Source organism: Cebus imitator, unplaced genomic scaffold (genome assembly GCF_001604975.1).
Source record: "Cebus imitator isolate Cc_AM_T3 unplaced genomic scaffold, Cebus_imitator-1.0 Scaffold22, whole genome shotgun sequence".
Classification (NCBI taxonomy): Eukaryota; Metazoa; Chordata; class Mammalia; order Primates; family Cebidae; genus Cebus; species Cebus imitator.
The window spans coordinates 1,649,528-1,667,687 of record NW_016107337.1 but is presented as its reverse complement, the minus strand read 5'-3'; the positions used below and the strand labels follow the sequence as shown (position 1 = coordinate 1,667,687).

Below are 18,160 nucleotides of genomic sequence, written 5' to 3'. Positions count from 1 at the left end.
TTAATTGCATCTAAAAATAACCTGAAAATGTTCTTTATCCAATCATGTGCATAGCTTCTTACCTCAGTATTTTGATTGCACCTCAGTCCTCTGAAACTCACCTATGTGCCAGAGAATCAATCTTTGTTCCTGTAAAATATAAAATATCATCTGTTTTTCAAAATCATTCTTAACCTTTGCTACAGGAAAAGTAGTATTACTAATAGATTTAAGTCACTTGAAATTTTATGATATTTATATGAAAACTAATAACTGTGAGACAAGGCCCAATTATTCTAAAACTACCCAGAATTTTGAATGATTTCAAAATTTAAGATACATTTCATTTTCTGATATTCGAGGGCATGTTTGATCTCCATTATTTACTGATAGTAAGCAACAAATAGATTTTTCTTTGAGTTGTTTCTATCAACTTAAAGAGAGTATCTCTGAAAATATCGATATATTCGATTGAAAAAGTTTACCCAAAAAGGATAACATCAGCAAGATGGCAGCATAGGAAGTCTGAGGCTTAATTCCCTTCTCTCCCCAACAGAAAGTTCAACTAGCAACTATCCATGGACTAGAACATGCTTTTAAAAGGTTCAGCCATATCCTTAATTTTTTATTCCTATGCAAGATATTACTTTATATAGAAAAAAATACCATAAGACTGGTTATTTGTTTTGATAACCCAAACAGGTTCAATCCATGAGTCAATCACATTAAAATATTCAATGGCTATTAGCTATTATTAATACTTTATAAGTATGCAGCTATTAATAGTGTTGTAAGGAGGTCTGATGAAAAATACACTGATTGGTTCTATTATATTCTCACAACACAGAACACTTCTATGGCAAATGTGTTGGCAGAGGGGTTTCCCCCTACAGCAAGCTATTCTCCAGTGGACACCAACTGGGTGTTTGATAGTCAATTCAGTTCACAGTAACTATCTGGAGATAGCATCTGAACCCACAGGTTAAGGACTTGGTCCCACAAAGCTACTTTTCCCACTCCCCCATTTCATATACCAATGCAAGTCCCAGCTTTTTACCTGTGCTATGGCCTACTGCCTGTAAATCAAGGTTCCCAGGTACCCCCTCCTCCTGATCAATGGTTTGCTAGGATGGCTCACAGAACTCAGGGAAACACTTGACTTACATTTACTAGTTTATTACATAAAAAAAAAAAACATTATAAACAATACAGATGAACAGCCAGATAAAGAGGTACACAAGGTGAGGTCTGGAAGGGTTTTGAGCACAGGAGCTTCTGTTCCAGTGAAGTTGGTGTGTGCCCTCCTCTTGGCATGTGGATATTTTCACCAAGTGAGAAGCTCATCAAATTTCATGTTCAAGAGTTTTTATGGCACTTAAGCTCCAGCACCCCTCATTTTCCTCAAGGTCAGTATGTGGGGCTAAAAGTTCAAACCCTCGAATCACTCAGTCTTTCTGGTAACCAACTCCATCTTGAGACTATTTAGGGGCCTTACCCTAAGTCACCTCATCATCATAAACTCAAGTGAGGCTTGTTATGAATAACAAAAGACACTGCCATCACTTAAGAAACTACAAGGTTCCAGAAGCTCTGTACAAAAAACAAATATTATAATGAAAGATGCTCCTATCACCCTTATCACTCAACAAATTATAAGGGACTTAGGAGCTCTGTGTTAGGATCCAGACACTAAGACCAAAAATATAGATTTCTTACTACGTAGAAGAAAAAACAGAAATTTAATTCCAAAAAAGCATGTTCATCACCCCCTTAAAAAGGTCAATAATGTTTATTTAAAGTTTATTAAAGTTATGTGCACATATGCAAGTAAATAGTTGCAATTCTTCTTTGTGACCCAGGAGGTAATTTAACTGCTTTTTCACTTGCTGATATTGTTAGCAGAAGAGGATCTCCAAACAGTGCTATAGATGCTTGCCCCCGTTGGCTTCCTAACATGCATTTGCCAAAACTCTGCTAATCAAAATACAGTTCCCAGTGCCCAAAGTTAAGCCAAAAGTAACTCCCACCAAGGACCCATGTTTTTAGAGGAAGGTTTGTTGGGAGCATGTCATTGCCAACCTTCACACAAAGGGCATCAATATTCTGTCATGTTTATTTCAGATCATGTATTTATTTAATATGACCCTCAGGTAAGTACAGAAAAATGTGATTCTGTCCTGGATTTATCTTATCACCTTCAGTAAGACCCTGGTCAGGTGACTTTGTGTCTCAGAATTCTCTTATTTGTGACATACAGTATAAATAATTGAGTTTTAATAGGTACAGTGTAGACCCAGGATATATTATGGATATGCTAAGCAACATCATACACTGTTTGCTCAGCAAGTAATGCCAGGAATAGATGATACAACAGAAAGCAAGGCAAACACAGCACCTTTCCTCTTTATCAAACTACAGTCTAGTGATCATGAGTCTTGTGGATTACCCAGGTCAAATCCCAATGAACAGATGATATTAGAGCACTGTGTTCAGGTCCACAAAGTGCGGCTTATTAGAGGGATCTGATCATAAAGGAAAAAGCTCTTCCAATAAAGTTTGTTTTCTAATTTGGGAACAGATTTGTTCACAGAAATCTAAGTGAGAACTCAACTTTTGCTGAATTATTTCAACAATTTATTGAATAAATATGCTCCGAAGTTTTATTTAACTTGATCTATACTATGATAATCACATAACTGATTTTCTAAATTCTATATTCTCATATAATGAATAAAGGAAAACATAGGTAAGTGAGTTGGTATCCAAAATCTATTTCAGAAAGTTACCTGCAGAGATATGTCATGATCATTCATAAGACAGATTAAACCCAATTTCCAATTCCTTCTACATCTGTTATAATTCTGGAAATTCCTTTATAAATATGATAATAGAAGATACTACAAGACTCTGAAATTCTGAATTATCCAGTATTCTATTATATCCAGCATAATTTGAGTGTTAAAAGTGTTTTAGTAGTATTACAAAGCTTTAAGACTTAAGTGGGCCGGGCGCGGTGGCTCAAGCCTGTAATCCCAGCACTGTGGGAGGCCGAGGCGGGTGGATCACGAGGTCAAGAGATCAAGACCATCCTGGTCAACATGGTGAAACCCCGTCTCTACTAAAACTACAAAAAATTAGCTGGGCATGGTGGCGCGTGCCTGTAATCCCAGCTACTCAGGGGGCTGGGGCAGGAGAATTGCCTGAACCCAGGAGGCGGAGGTTGCGGTGAGCCGAGATCGCGCCATTGCACTCCAGCCTGGGTAACAAGAGCGAAACTCCGTCTCAAAAAAAAAAAAAAAAAAAAAAGACTTAAGTGGTTTTTTTATAACTATGTTTCCCAAATATACTGATTTTTTAAAGTGTTTATTTATAGGATAATAGCATATTTTTTCACCATATTATTTTATTTACTGTCAGATTAATTTTACACAATTTTAAAAGTCATTTTATTATATTCTAATCTTTGAATGTACATACAGTAAATTTAATTAAGTGAAAATTGTTAAATAACCATGACAGCCTTTCCCCCAGCTATTCAGAATAGTTATGAATTAACTATACATTTTCAAAGAGATTTTAAAATTGTATCGGTAAAGCAATCAATTCCAAATCACATTTTTCTGTTGGATATAAAATTACTTTTAAAATATTTCTGTCAGCCGTGGTGGCTTACACCTGTAATCCCAGCACTTTGGGAGGCCAAGGCAGGAGAATCAGGAGTTCACTAGATCAAGATCAGCCTGGCCAATATGATGAAACCCTGTCTCTAATAAAAGTACAAAAATTAGTCGAGTATGGTGGCACCCACCTGTAGTCCCAGCTTCTCAGGAGGCTGAGGCAGAATTGCTTGAACCTGAAAGGCAGAAGTTGTAGTGAGCCTAGATTGTACCTCAGCACTCTAGTCTGGGTGACAGAGTGAGACTCCATGTCCAAAAAAAAAAAAAAATTCTACTTATGGTGCTAAAACTAATCCCATAAGGAACTGCAGAAAGCAGTCAAATATGTGAAATTTCAAAGTTCATAATAATTTTACCATAATCAGCACTTGGCTTTTTACTCTGGAATTAACTTAGGCAATTTCGAGTACTATCCTAAAATTATCATTATCATTTCCAGCATTGGAAGTAACTAATGGTTTTTAGATACTATATAATTCGTATGAAAAATCAAAAATCGATGCATGATCAAACATAAATTATGTGCCTATTAAAACTATTATAATTTATCAATTCAACTAGTTAAATATGATTGTCAGTGGTCCCAAAACACTCAAAATACAATCATCATTATCTTCAGAAAGTATCAGAGTACAGTTTGGAATAAAATAAGAGAAATGTTAATGTATGTGTAACAGAACATCCAAACAATGTAATTAAATTTTTTGAATATTAAATTTTTATACATTTTAAATAAAATTATGTAATTCACACTCAGTAATTTTACTACAAAGTTAATTGTTCTTTTTACTTAATCAAAGTTGTTTTACAACATAGCAGTTTTTAAACAAATGCCTAAAGTAAGCTTTTAATTAAAATGATTTTAATTAGTTCAAAACAGAACTTTAAAATATGTGGCACATATACACCATGGAATACTAAGCAGCCATAAAAAATGATGAGTTCGTGTCCTTTGTAGGGACTTGGACGAATCTGGAAACCATCATTCTCAGCAAACTGACACAAGAACAGAAAACCAAACACTGCATGTTCTCACTCATAGACAGGTACTGAACAATGAGAATACATGGACCCAGGGAGAGGAGCATCACACACTGGAGGCAGTTGGGGAGGGCTAGGGGAAGAACAGCGGGGGGTGGGAAGGGTGGGGAGGGATTACATGGGGAGAAATGCCGGATATAGTATGCACCTATGCAACAACCCTGCATGACCTGTACATGTACTCCAGAACCTAAAGTTAAAAAAAAAAAAAAAAAATTAGGCAGAACTACTACAAATGAGGGAAAAGCAGGTAGAAGTTCATGGGAAAACCCTAATATGTTCCCACTAATTCCATCCTTTATCTCCTACTTATCATGAAGGCATGTATTTTCACATCCTGGTAAAGATCATCCGTGCTATAATTAGTGGTGTGCCCAGGCTGCCTCACTACAACGCTTATTCCCACAATTGGTCAGAACAGAATATGAGAGAAAGCTCTAGTCTGGGCTGGGAGGCAAAACATTCATTCTCTGATCCAAGAACTAATAATCAGAGGATGATTCTTGCCCAAGAACCTACTTCACAGATTTATAACAGAAATCAAATGAAAATACAGTAACTTAAATTCTATGATACTATAGAAAATGGATGATTTTCCTAGCCTTTTTATCTTTCGTTTCTTTATGAAATAACAAAACCCACTGATTTGGGTATTTGTGATGCACTATGATAAAAAAAAAAAAAAAAAAAAAAAAAAAAAAAGACCCTGTTGTTTCTTGATTGTATTTATTTCATTACTGTTGTGAGCCAGACGGAAAATTGGATAACGACATGAGAATTATTGGGCAGAACAATGGGTTTGAGTTATAAAACTGAACAGTTAGAAGGGGCAGGAAAATAAGGAAAGAAAAGGTAGAATGGAGGCAGGAAAAAAAGCAGTGAGCATGTTCAGAAGGCAGTTTGCCAGTGGAGTCACAACTTACCAAGAATCACTATAGACAATGTCAAGGGTTAACCCAATTTAAATAAGCTTAGCAGTATTCAGGAGAACTAAAGCAGAAGAACTTTACTTTTCTGCAAGCAAATGGGGCCCAAAAAATAACTATCCAAGCTAATAAGTTAATCAGCTAGACTCCCAGGGATACTGACAGAAAACGGGAGACTCCTGAGACAACAGACTTTGCTACATGGCAAAAGCAGTAGGTATGTTAGGATAGTCGCACTGGTTCCCTGGTCCCTAAGACCCAAGATTGAGATAGAGGGCCCAGCGGAGACTGCGTGTACAGAGCAGTACATCACAGGACAGCGGCCTTGCGTTTGGCGAACCCAGTTTTCTAGCAAGTGGTAATCAACACTGTTTTTTGTCCTGAAGAAAATGTCTGAACTCTATGGTGCATTCATGAGATGAGTTACTTCCCAGAATTGCCAGAGAAAGAAATAATACTGACAAGTAGCTGTGGAAACAGAACAGAGTGAGCTTTGGGACTGAATGTTCTGAGAGTACTGATGTGCCATCTCTGCAATAGGAATATATCTGTCATCACAGGCTAGGTTCACTACCAGGACCTGGACACCTTCTCCTGTGGACAGTTCTTGAATGGGCAAAACCAAGTGGCCCTCCAAAACTTTCTTGCTTTTCTGTACTTTCAGTGCCAAAGAAGTCACTTTCAGGTGAACCCATTCTTTTTTTGGCTGACTTAATAAGCTTCAGTTAGGTTCTAATCAATTATCAAAACCTGGAAACCTTCTACCTTCTCTTAAGTGGCACTGCATAGTCTCTGCCATGATCATCTAAGTCTTATTTTTTTAATTTTTAGTGGGTACATGTATAGGTGTATATCTTATGAAGTATATGGGATATTTTGATATAGATATGCAATGTGTAATCATCACATTATGGTACATAGGGTATCCATCACTTCAAGCATTTATCCTTTGTGTTAAAAACAATTATACTCTTATTTTAAAATTTGCTATAGTCACCCTGTTGTGCAATTACACATTAGATGTTACTCATCTAGGCCTTGATATTAAAGTTGAAATCTCAGATGATTCTCCCCTGTGTTTTCTGACTCACCCTCCTACACCCCAAATGGCCATCAACTCAGGAATAGAGATTATTCAGCCTCCAAGAACTATTTAATGAAATAGTTTCCTCCATTGGTAGTTATTCCGGTAAGTTACCACTCATTTTGGTTTTCATTCCATTACAGTTTTTTGATATGATTATTTTAGCCTAAAAGTGTAATATAATTTGGTTCCTAAAGGTTTATTAACAGAAGGCAAGTTTTAACTTATGATGAACAGTAGGTGCTAGGAATTAGTTGTTACTTAAAAAATTTGAATTGAATTGTATCTCATTTATAATGAGGGATTTGTGAGAGCTAAATATATTCACGTTGTAAAAAGTGAATGGCTGGGCAATTACTCAAGAAACATGATCCATAGTGGCAACACGTATATTCCTGTTCATAAGACTTTGCTTTTCTATAAAATGTTGTATGACCTGTCTTATCTACAGTTTCCTTCACCTTTTTTTCTCTTATATATGGTCCCTAAAAATATGGATTATCTAAATTTCTCTAATTTCTTATTAGTTATAAATCTGAATTAGAACAAAAATAACAAACATTTCTGCTACTGAAGAAGTGATAAGGCTTATTTAAAAGTATGATTTTTGGGGCAGAGCCGTAAATAAGGTGGATTCTTTCTATGTATTGCTGTACTATTTTATTTTAAATATATGAATGCATAAAGTTTAAAATTAAATGTGCCTTCCATATAAGTTAATACTATCCATTTCATCTGTGTCAAGTAGAAGTAATTGCTTGGCTCAATACAATCCAGTCCATCCGAGTAGCTCTCTTTTGTTGTTTTTTTCAGAAATGGGAGAGATTGAGAGTTTAAAAAGCATTCATCATCAGGAGAATTTGTTTTAAGAGCTTCCAAGCTCCCCAACAGCCACTAGATAAATTACCCACTATTCAGAGAAGGAGAGCACAATTGGTTTTACATTATACTAAACCAATCAGCTTCATAAGTGACTATGTTTCTTGAGAAAAAAAGCAATCTGAATGTCATAGTTTGTCCTCTTTCTCCCAGGCTTTACAGCCAAAAGCAAGCCTTTTCTTAGACTAGAAGTTCCATGGAAAGCTTTGTGAATATGTTTTGCCATTGCTTTTAGATAAGGAGAAATATATTCATGACTTGTAATGATATGGTTAATAATGCCTGCTTCACAATACAAAGTTAATGAGGCTTTTCTTTTATTCAAATGCTTTGAAGCTTTATGGCAAAAAGGAAGATTTCAATACATTATTTTCAAACCTACCTTTCTTCTCCCAATAATTATTTTTATGTAATTATTTACAATCAAAAAGCAAAGGAAGGTGTAAGAAAAAATTATACTAGGATAATAAATTATACACAAAAAAATCTTCAGGTTGTTTTTTTCATCTTAAAGTGGATAGTTGCTAAACAGCCATTACCTCTTTTGAGACATGCAGGATGGTGTAAGAATATACTAGATTCGTGTCATCTACCATGACTTAACCTGGAGAAACGCCATGATTAGTAAGCTTCACATACACAGCTGCTGCAGTACTTTTAGCATTTTCCATTTATAATAAGAAAGCCATCAATGGAGGCCTTAAGAGGGAAAAGTGCAATTGCCATCATATAAGTAGCCTTATTTCCTTCTTGTACCTAAGTGATATCTACCAAAATTCAAACATTGCAATATCTTATTTTCATATATCAGTGTTCATCTATAGGTTACTTTGATTTTGTTAAGTTATTCATTCTCATATTGATAATTGATCATTGTTAATATGTGCATGCAGGTCATATACAAAACCACACAAAAAGTAGCCTACTTATGCTGTACAGTAAGTTCAAACCTTCGTGCCTTAAATACCAAATTGACTCTTCCTATGTACATAAACGCAACCTGGAACTGCACGAGAAACACATTTGAATAAAGCTTTCATTTTTCAAAATTCATATATATGTGATCAGTGTAGAGTATAAATTGGGTAAGGGAAAACAGAGGGAGGAGAAAAGGAAAAAGGCAATGAGGGAGAGAAACAGAGAGAGAAAGAGAATATATCAAAATACAGTGTCAAAATATACTTGTGTCTTATTCATCAAAGTTGCTTTCCTAGGGATATAAGTTTTTTAATGTGTTTGACTATAGAAAAGGCTATTAAGTAGGTATGTTTTATTTTTAGTTAAGTTTATTAATTTTTTCTTTTTTTTTTCATGTTAGACAGGTAATGTGCCAACATCATAACAAGGTTTGAGGAAGGCACATCTCACACATGAGTGTGAAAACTCAAACATCATTCTCAGCAAACTGACACAAGAACAGAAAAACACCACGTGTTCTCATTCATAGGCGAGTGTTGAACAATGAGACTACATGGACACAGGGAGGGGAGCATCACACACTGGGGTCTGTTGGGGGCAGAACGGGGAGAGACAGCAGCGGGTAGGGAGGTTGGGGAGGGATAACGGGGAGAAATGCCAGATATAGGTGGTGGAGGGATGGAGGCCACAAACCACATTGCCATGTATGTACCTATGCAACAATCCTGCATGTTTTACGCATGTACCCCAGAACCTAAAGTGCAATAAATATGTATATAAATATAAATATATGTAAATATATTTATATATAAATATATTTTTATATATAACTGTATATACATATTTATATGTGTGTGTGTGTGTGTATATATATATATAACTTTGTATCAGGGGCTTCAAAGCTTTAATAAAGTCAAGTTACCTAATTCTCCAGCTACTTATAGAAAATCAACATGTCCCATCCAAACTGATATCTTGATTTGCATGTCTTTGACTCTTAAGGCATATACAGACTTTCTAACTCCTAAGACCTTTGAAGTTGATGGGATAACAGTAGGTCTAATATTTTTTATCTAAATATAAAGCCCTGGAACTTGATAGGATTATAAGATAAATAAATGATTTTCTTCACTGATGGACTCTTGCATTATTTTATCTTCATATTCAATTTCAGCTAGTTCTCCAACCAATTGAATTTGGGCTCTTTTTAGTATTATACTTCCAGTTCTGGGGCACATGTGCAGAATGTGCAGGTTTGTTACATAACGTATACATGTGCCATGGTGGTTTGCTGCATTCATCACCCTGTCATCTATATTAGGTATTTATCCTAATGCTATCCCTCCCCTATCCCTCAACACCCTGCTATACCTCCCCTAGCCCCCCACACCCCGACAGGCCCCAATGTGTGATGTTCCCCACCCTGTGTTCATGTGTTCTCACTGTTCAACACCCACTTATGAGTGAGAACATGCAATGTTTGGTTTTCTGTTCTTGTGTCAGTTTGCTGAGAATGATAGTTTTCAGCTTTACCCATGTCCCTGCAAAGGACCTGAATTCATCATTTTTTATGGCTGCATAGTATTCCATGGTATTGTGCCACATTTTCTTCATCCATTCTATCATTGATGGGCATTTGGGTTGGTTCCAAGTCTTTGCCATTGTGAACAGTGCTGCAATAAACATGTATGTGTATGTGTCTTTATAATAGAATGATTTATAATCCTTTGGGTATATACCCAGTAATGGGATTGCTGGGTCAAATGGTATTTCTAGTTCTAGATCCCTGAGGAATCATCACATTGTCTTCCACAATGGTTGGACTAATTTACACTCCCACCAACAGTGTAAAAGTGTTCCTATTTCTCCACATCCTCTCCAGCATAATGCTTCCACTCATGGTTGTACCATGAAGTCTTTCAGTGTTTCTAACTTCTTTTGCAACTCAGATTGTGAAGTGCAGATCAAAGACCTGCATTGGCTTTTTCTCCTATCCCAGATGCATAAGGCTTAGGCCTGCACTGTTCAAAGCCTCATAGTAGGGTAAGTATCCTATGGTCACTCTTGTTAGGGTCAACAAAGATTCATAATTCAAACCTTTTTCCCCAGCCTAGAACTTTAAGTGGTTCCCCCTTGACTTGAACAAGAGCTCAGGTTGAAAAAATAATTGCTGACCTCAAGCAGTAAATTCCCTGGGTTAAAAAAAAAAATTGTAACATTCCATAAATGAAAATAATTATAAAATTGCCTAGAGCAAAGGACCTAAGAACCCACTATCAAAAGTATTTGTCCTAAATATCTAATTCTTCCTTTATTCTTCTCCTGATTTAACCTTAAAAATCTAACTTACATATAGTATATGCATGCTATCAACAATCAAACACAAATCTCTATTTTAAAATATTTTTTTTCTTTTCTCAGTTTCTACAGATAAAGTGATCTGAAATAATGTATGATGCCATAAAGCAGAAAAGAGAAACTGTGACAACCACCAGAAATGTGAAAGGAGGTTTCTTTCTGGACAGCAGCATCTTTGGTTCAATTTATATAAAAACCCAAATAAATATAATGGACAGTACTGCTCAATTTTAGAAATTCCATTTCTTCTATGTTCTAAGCTGTACAATTGTCAGGTTTTTATGGTTTGAATTGTAAATGTGTTTTCCCCTTTGCTAATTATGTTTTTTTTTTTAGTCTTAAAATGTGGAAGACATTTATGAATGGTAAGGGAGACACACTATATACAAATGTATATTTGTAAAAGCTATTTTTATGATTAGCATGTTTCACTGTTGATCATATATAAAGTCGGGTGATATTGCAATTCTGTATTTAAAGCTTATTTCCAACAATGTCATGTAAGAAAAGATGCATCTTATGCTAGTTTTTATAATTTATTTTTAATTTATAGTTTAAAGTACTTCAGATCATAATGATAAAATACTTGAGAAAGTTATATTTCTGCCCTGTATAAGCACCCTTTTTATTAATAAAGAATGCAGATATTTCAGATGTGATACAATAGTTAAAGAACTGTTGGTTTGATCTGTGATTAAGTTGAGCATGCTCCGCTCTACTGAACTAAAATGATCCAATTATTACTTCAGCCTGGGTATGAGATTCCATGGACAGGTTTCAGTGTTCATACAAGTAAGGACTATGCCAAGGAAAAAACTGTCTTGCCCTTGGATCCAAGTTTAAATTAGTGCATACATCATTTCATTTCACCTCCTGTTCCTAGGAACTCTCCATTCCCAAGCATTGCAAGTGATTTCCAGATAATCTTAGCTGTTGTCTTGTGCTGTGGAAATGGAAGAAACCATCTTCACAGACTGTAGGAGAATTCAACATATAATTTCTTAATAAACACTGTTTCTTTTAAAACAAAGTTGGTGTGTATCTTTCCTTGGGATACATTTAGTTTGAATATTCAGTTTGAACTTTTTCAGTTACTGTGCTACCACAAAATCAGCACCATAATGAAAGTAGCGTATCTTTACCAAAGCGTGCATTATATGTTCTACATGCCCACACTCTCTTGACCTGTATTCTGGAACATGTTAATTTACCATGTAGAAGAAAGCCAGATAGCCTTCAAACCTTGACAGAAGTCATATTTCAGTTTATATTTCAGGAAAGTATATTTTTCCTCCAAATATAGAATTTTAAGAAAAATTTCAGAATAATACTGAAGGTAAAACTAATTCATCAGGAGGTATTTATGACTGCAAGTTCCCCATTAAAGAGCACAGAGACAACACCTGCAAATGTCACCAAGGACACTTAGTAAGATTAAGGTCTCCTTTTTTCAAAGAAAAAAGGACTGAGGAGAGTACCACCGCCTCGGTATGTGTTCCCTTAGTTTTCTATTTAATTTCTTTAAGGTAATTTATTTTATTTCTCTGTCTTTTGAAGACAAGTTAATGAAAAATGATGCCATTTTATCCAACAAGAAGTAATAAAAGCCAAAATTCTAGATGAAAAAAGAATTACAACTCTAATATTAAAGAAAATGGATACATTACATTTTCCTATTTAAAGTCTTTAGAAAGTTGCACATGTAACCTAGGATCTGGATCAAGAATATAATTCCTTTTAAGGAACTGCAAAAACTATACCATGGTGCACTGTTAACTATTTCTGATGACCATAATAGTCATGGGAAAATTTGTGACTGCCAGATTAGACTCTGAAACTGAAAATAACCTGTATATGACTCTATATAAAATCAGCAGAGTCATTTCTTGGTTTGCACCAAATAGATGAATTTGCTAGGAATAATCTGATACTCCAGAGAGGAAGTACTGCAGGCACTATGTATTAGAAAATTATGTATGTGAATATTTTCCCAATTTGTTATTTGTCCTCATAGTATTCAATAAACAGTGTGGCATTTATAATCTGGCATTATCGTAAATTATTGAGAGTATATTTTCCCCAATGATCATTAACTATTCTCAAACTAAGATGAATAATTAAAATGTATAAAAACCATTTTTTGTTATTGGACTGGATTTTCTCCATGTAGGCCTTGAAATATAAAACCATGGGTTTTTCTATTTGTTAATAATTTATGTTTTAAGAATTTCTATTAATGACAAAAATGGAATAAAATATATACCAAATCAAAGTATAGATGATTTGGGATTGGGATTGTAATCCCTAAAGGTTTAGTTTAACAATTTAAAAGAAAACTTTCAAGGGTTGAGGAGGTGAATGTGAGCTGCTTCTAACTCCAAATAATGTCAGTCTCATAAAACAATGCTAAGGGGTGGGGGGGAAATGAAGGACATTATTCATTGCATTCAATTCATGAAAAATATGAAAAATTAGGCCCATTGCTTAAAGGTAGGTAAACTGGTGACTCAAGGAAATGTGAAAAGGGAAAGTATCAATTTTGCTTTCATCTTCTTCAACAAAAGAATAGTTACCAAAGCAGAAACGCACAACAAAGTGAATTAAAATTAAATTGAAGCAGAAGATAAGCTAAAAAGAAATAATTTATTTAAAATTGGTAAGGGGTTAAAGGTTTAGAGAACAATGGCTGGGCATGGTGGCTGACACCTTTAATCCCAGCACTTTGGGAGGCTGTGACGGTGTGTCACTTGAGATCAAGATTTCAAGACCAGCCTGGCCAATATGGTGAGACCCTATCTCTACTAAAAATACAAAAATTAGCTGGGTGTAGTATCGCTTACTGTAATCCCAGCTACTCAGGAGGCTGAGGCAGGAGAATCACTTAAACCCAAGGGGGCGGAGGTTGCAATGAGCCAAAATGGCACCATTGCACTCCAGCCTGGATGACAGAATGAGACATCTCAAAAAAAATTTTTTTATTTTTTTAAATTAAAAAAGTAAAAAGATTTAGAACAAGTTACAAATGCAAATACTTATAAAGCCCTAATAAGAAATATAAATTAAAGAAACAGCCCAGAAGTAAGTTAGTGGACACTAAATGAAATTCTGTTGATGAGTAGATAACCATCTCTCAGTTTCATCTGGACACCTGATGAAACTAAGAAATTGTGAAGAAATTAAGACCTGGACTGACCAGGTTTCCTGATTTTTCAAGAGAAGGTAGACCTCCAGAGTTTAAAATGAGATATTTTGTTTTGTTTCTTTTGCTCTATTCTGTGAATCTAAAGGTGTATCAAGACATATTTGTGATTTACATTCAGAATTTACTAGTTATAAAACTTAAAAAAAATAAATTCATTGTAATTAGAAACAACAAAGTCAGGATTATCTCTGATGAGAAAGGAAAATTGAATCTGGGAAATAAGATAGGAGTATTCAACAACATCTGTAATAATCAATTTACTAAGAAAAATGTTTGAATCCATGGCAAAATGTTATCGTTAAAACTAACCATAGACTACAATGACATTCATTACATTATCTCTATGTTGCTTTTTAGGGTTAATACTTCCTTATAAAAGTGTGTGATTTATATCTCAAAGTTTCTATACATAGATCTATACATAGAAAGTTTTTTTCTATACAAAGTTTCTATGTATGGAAACTACAAAGATACATAGATCTATCTATACATATATATAGATGTACATATTCATGATACAGAAATGTGGGTGATATAAAAAGCATAGATAAAGGTGGTGATTTGAAACAGACTGAGTTTGTGTTCTACCTTTTCTAGAGACGTTCAAATTTCTAGACAAGAATATAACCTAGAGAAAGAGAGATGTTCAAAGGCATTCTTACAGAGGAGGAAAGTGCATGTGAATTTATACTTTTGTTATTGTTGCAAAGGCTTCCTATCAGCACTTGAGATATCTGGGAACTCAAGAAATTTAAATATGAATCATGCAAGAATTTGGGGTACCCAAATACAAAAAATAGTTTACACGTTTATGTGCTACTCCTATAAGGCTAAGGGCTTTGCCTTTTCTGTCTTTATAATCTATACAAATGGTGCCTTGGACATAAGAGAATTTATCCATATATGTTCAAAGAATTAGATGAAATAGGAGATATTTTAGGTTTTTACTATATTATAAAAATAACAAAAGCCATAATTTGTTCAGCAAGTACCATGTGCTAAGCACTGTGCCAATTACCTTATATGCATTATCACTAATGCACAAAAGACAATTGCAAGGTATTGTTACCTCTAGTTTACAGGTGAAGCTGATAATTTTTCACTCATTAACTCTTTAATGAGTACCAGCCTTGTGCCAATCACTGTTCCCAGCAATCAAGGCCTGGTTATAAATAATGAGGACTGAAATTCCTGACTTTAAAAAGCCTGTACTCCTCTGCGGATGACATGTTAACAGGCCGAAAAGCAAGCACATGTATAGTACTGCAGATGAAAATGATGATAAACACAAAGGGGAAAACAAAGCAGGGAAGGAAAACAGACTGATGAGGTTTAAATGAATGTTTCAGATAGGCTGGCTAGGGAAGTTTCCTTGGTAAGGTGGCATTTGGACAAAGACGTGAAGCAGGGGAGAGAGTGAGCTATGTGGCCATTTATGGGAAAAGTCTCCCAAACAGAGTGGACGGCAAGTGCCCTGAAGCAGGAATATACTTGGTGTGTTCAGGAACAGCAAGAATGACAGTGTGTTTGGATTGGGGAAGATGAGGGAAAGAAAAGAGATGAGACCAGAGAAAAGCTAGAATTCCAGATCACAGAGCCTCAGAGATGAATCTGAGTTAATGGCTTTTATTTTGCATTGGGTGAGAAAACAGTGGAAGGTTTTGAGCAGAAAAGTGATATGATTTCACATAAGGGTTGAAAGAACTATTTGGGCTGCTACACTGAGAAAAGACTAAAGAAATGGAAAAAACCCAAAAATGCCTATTTCCTAGGTTTAGAAACTACCACATGAGCATGGTCTGTGACTAGACTGGTCTGATCGGAGCTGAGAGGCATGATCATTTAGTCACCAAATATTTGTTAAGCCTTAACTCTAGAATAATGTGTATATAACAATGGACATGCAGTGGTGAATGCAAACACATTTCCTTTTTACACAGTACCTGGTCTACTGAACAATTCTGGGAAACAGCAAAATAAAAATGGAAAGAATAAAAACATCTAAAATGATATTACAAGTTAAAAAGAACACTAGCTGCCAAAGTCTTGCTTCTTACAGCTTTGATAGAAATGGATAGAGAAGCAATTTTTAAATTACCTTTGCTCAGTTGACTGTAACAGAGCAGCACAGGTATCCTAAAGTATAGCAGGCAGAACTTGATTTACTACAACTTTTTACACTGACTCCACAAACTAGCTGTACATTGAAGAAAATATCTCTATTCACCCAAACACAAGGTAATAGTCTTCCAAGTTAACCGCAGTGACGGCACATACCTGTACACCCAACAGCTCCTTCCTTTTTATAGCCAAGACAATACTTCAATTCTCAGAAGACAAAAATGGTAGCTAATTGCACAGAATAAAGATGACAGCCCATCAGCCAGCTCTTCTTTAACTATAAGATCCTGGTTTTGTTCAAATATCAAATAGCCAGTGTATTAATTCATTTTCACACTGCTATAAAGAACTACCTGCGACGGGTAATATATTTTCAAAAAGGGGTTTAATTGACTCACCGTTCTGGATGGCAGGGGAGGCCTAAGGAAACTTAGAATCACGGAAGAAGGCAAAGGAGAAGCAAGGCACATTTTACACGGTGGCAGAAGAGAGAGTGCTAGAGCAAGGGAGGAACTGCCAAACTTCAAAACCATCAGCTCTCGTGAGAACTCATCCACTACCGCAAAAACTGTGGGGGAGAAATCCACCCCACTCCAATCATCTCCCTCCAGGCCCGTCCTCCAACACGTGGGGAATAAATTTGGAATGAGATTCTGGTGGGGACACAGAGCCAAATGATATCAGCCAGGTGTTTCTGAGAAGGATGGGTCTCTCCTTAGCCTTAAGGCCTGGATTTTGACCTTAGATAAACCTAAGCCAATGATTCTCCACTTCTGTGTACTGCTAAGCAATAATTAAGGACTTTTAAAAATACAGATAACAGCAGGTCACTTTCAGATATTCTGATTTAATTGGTTTGTTATAAGGGTGTTTGGTTTTAAGTTGCCCAGGTAGTTTATGTGCAGACTGTGTTGAGAACCACTGACCTAAGCCAATTATGGAAATCCATTTCTCTTGCAAGTGGTTAACTTAGGAATGAGTATGTAACAAGATATGAGGACATATGCTCTGGGGAGCTCCTCAGAAAGGTGTTCTCACTGGTGAAGGAAACACAGCTGAGGGTTAGGTTCTTTTCTGCTTGTAGAAAAAGCAGTGTGGTGAGGATTTGAGGCCTGGTGCTCCAATGGCTATCACCTAATTATGAGGAGAGTAGCCAGAATAGTGAAAGTGGCAGAGGGAAGAGATGAAAATATCTGGGTCTTCATACTGCCTTCCATCCACTAAATGAATAAGCCCTGAAGCTACTCTACCTCTAGACTTATATGAATTGATAAATATGCTTATTATTCAAATAACTTTTGTATTAGAGTTATATTTTGTGTTATTGCAGCTGAAAAAAAAATCTAAATAATTCTTATAGTTACCTAAGGGAAAAGAAGTTAATTAGAAGTAGCGCATGCTTCATAAAATAGTTAGGAGCTTTTGTTGTTTTGTTTGGGGGAGCTTTTTTCAAATTAATATATGTCAGTAAAGAACTGCAGTCTTTTTTTCAGATATTCTATTCTTGGCGAAGAACAAAATAGTTAAAGCAAGAGAAATAGTTCAGTTAATTCCAGAAAAAAACAAACTAGAAATTTTTTTCTGTATACTTCAAATTGTACCGAAAGCTATGATAATTAACTTGCCATGGAGGCCTGAACCTTAGAGGTAGAAGCAACAAACGTACAAGCAATGAAAGACAATCATGAAATTCCAGCCACCCTTTAGTTTGCAAACAGAAAGAGATAACTCTTTGGTAGATGAGTGCATATGATGGGGGCGGGAAACCAAAATTGAATGTATAAAAAATAAACTGCATTATGAAAAAGAGGAAATATTTCACTCAAAATTGAGAATGATCAGATCCCTAACATTTTTCATAAAACAGGATAATATTTTAGAAAACAGTTGCTCTGTGTTAAGGTGGGGAAAAAAGTACCAGACAATAAGACCCTCAAAATGCAAAAAAAAAAAAAAAAAAAAAAAAAAAAAAAAA

At 35.4% G+C, this 18,160-nt stretch overlaps 1 protein-coding gene and 1 non-coding gene across 8 annotated transcripts in view; one reads left to right on the top strand and one right to left on the bottom strand.

The window, feature by feature from the left end:
* RALYL (RALY RNA binding protein like) overlaps window positions 1-11,892 on the top strand; it is a 718,971-nt gene extending 707,079 nt beyond the window's left edge. For all 7 annotated transcript variants that reach the window (XM_037736077.1, XM_017521829.1, XM_017521831.1 and 4 more), the window contains one exon: window positions 10,926-11,892. In XM_037736077.1, coding sequence (XP_037592005.1) covers window positions 10,926-10,943 — 18 coding nt within the window. In that variant the 3' untranslated portion in view covers window positions 10,944-11,892. The remainder of the gene's footprint in view (window positions 1-10,925) is intronic.
* On the bottom strand, window positions 8,899-9,004 carry LOC119470116. Its single transcript, XR_005198989.1, has one exon. It is a non-coding gene; the product is annotated as a small nucleolar RNA U13 (small nucleolar RNA).
* Window positions 11,893-18,160: the final 6,268 nt, after the last annotated feature.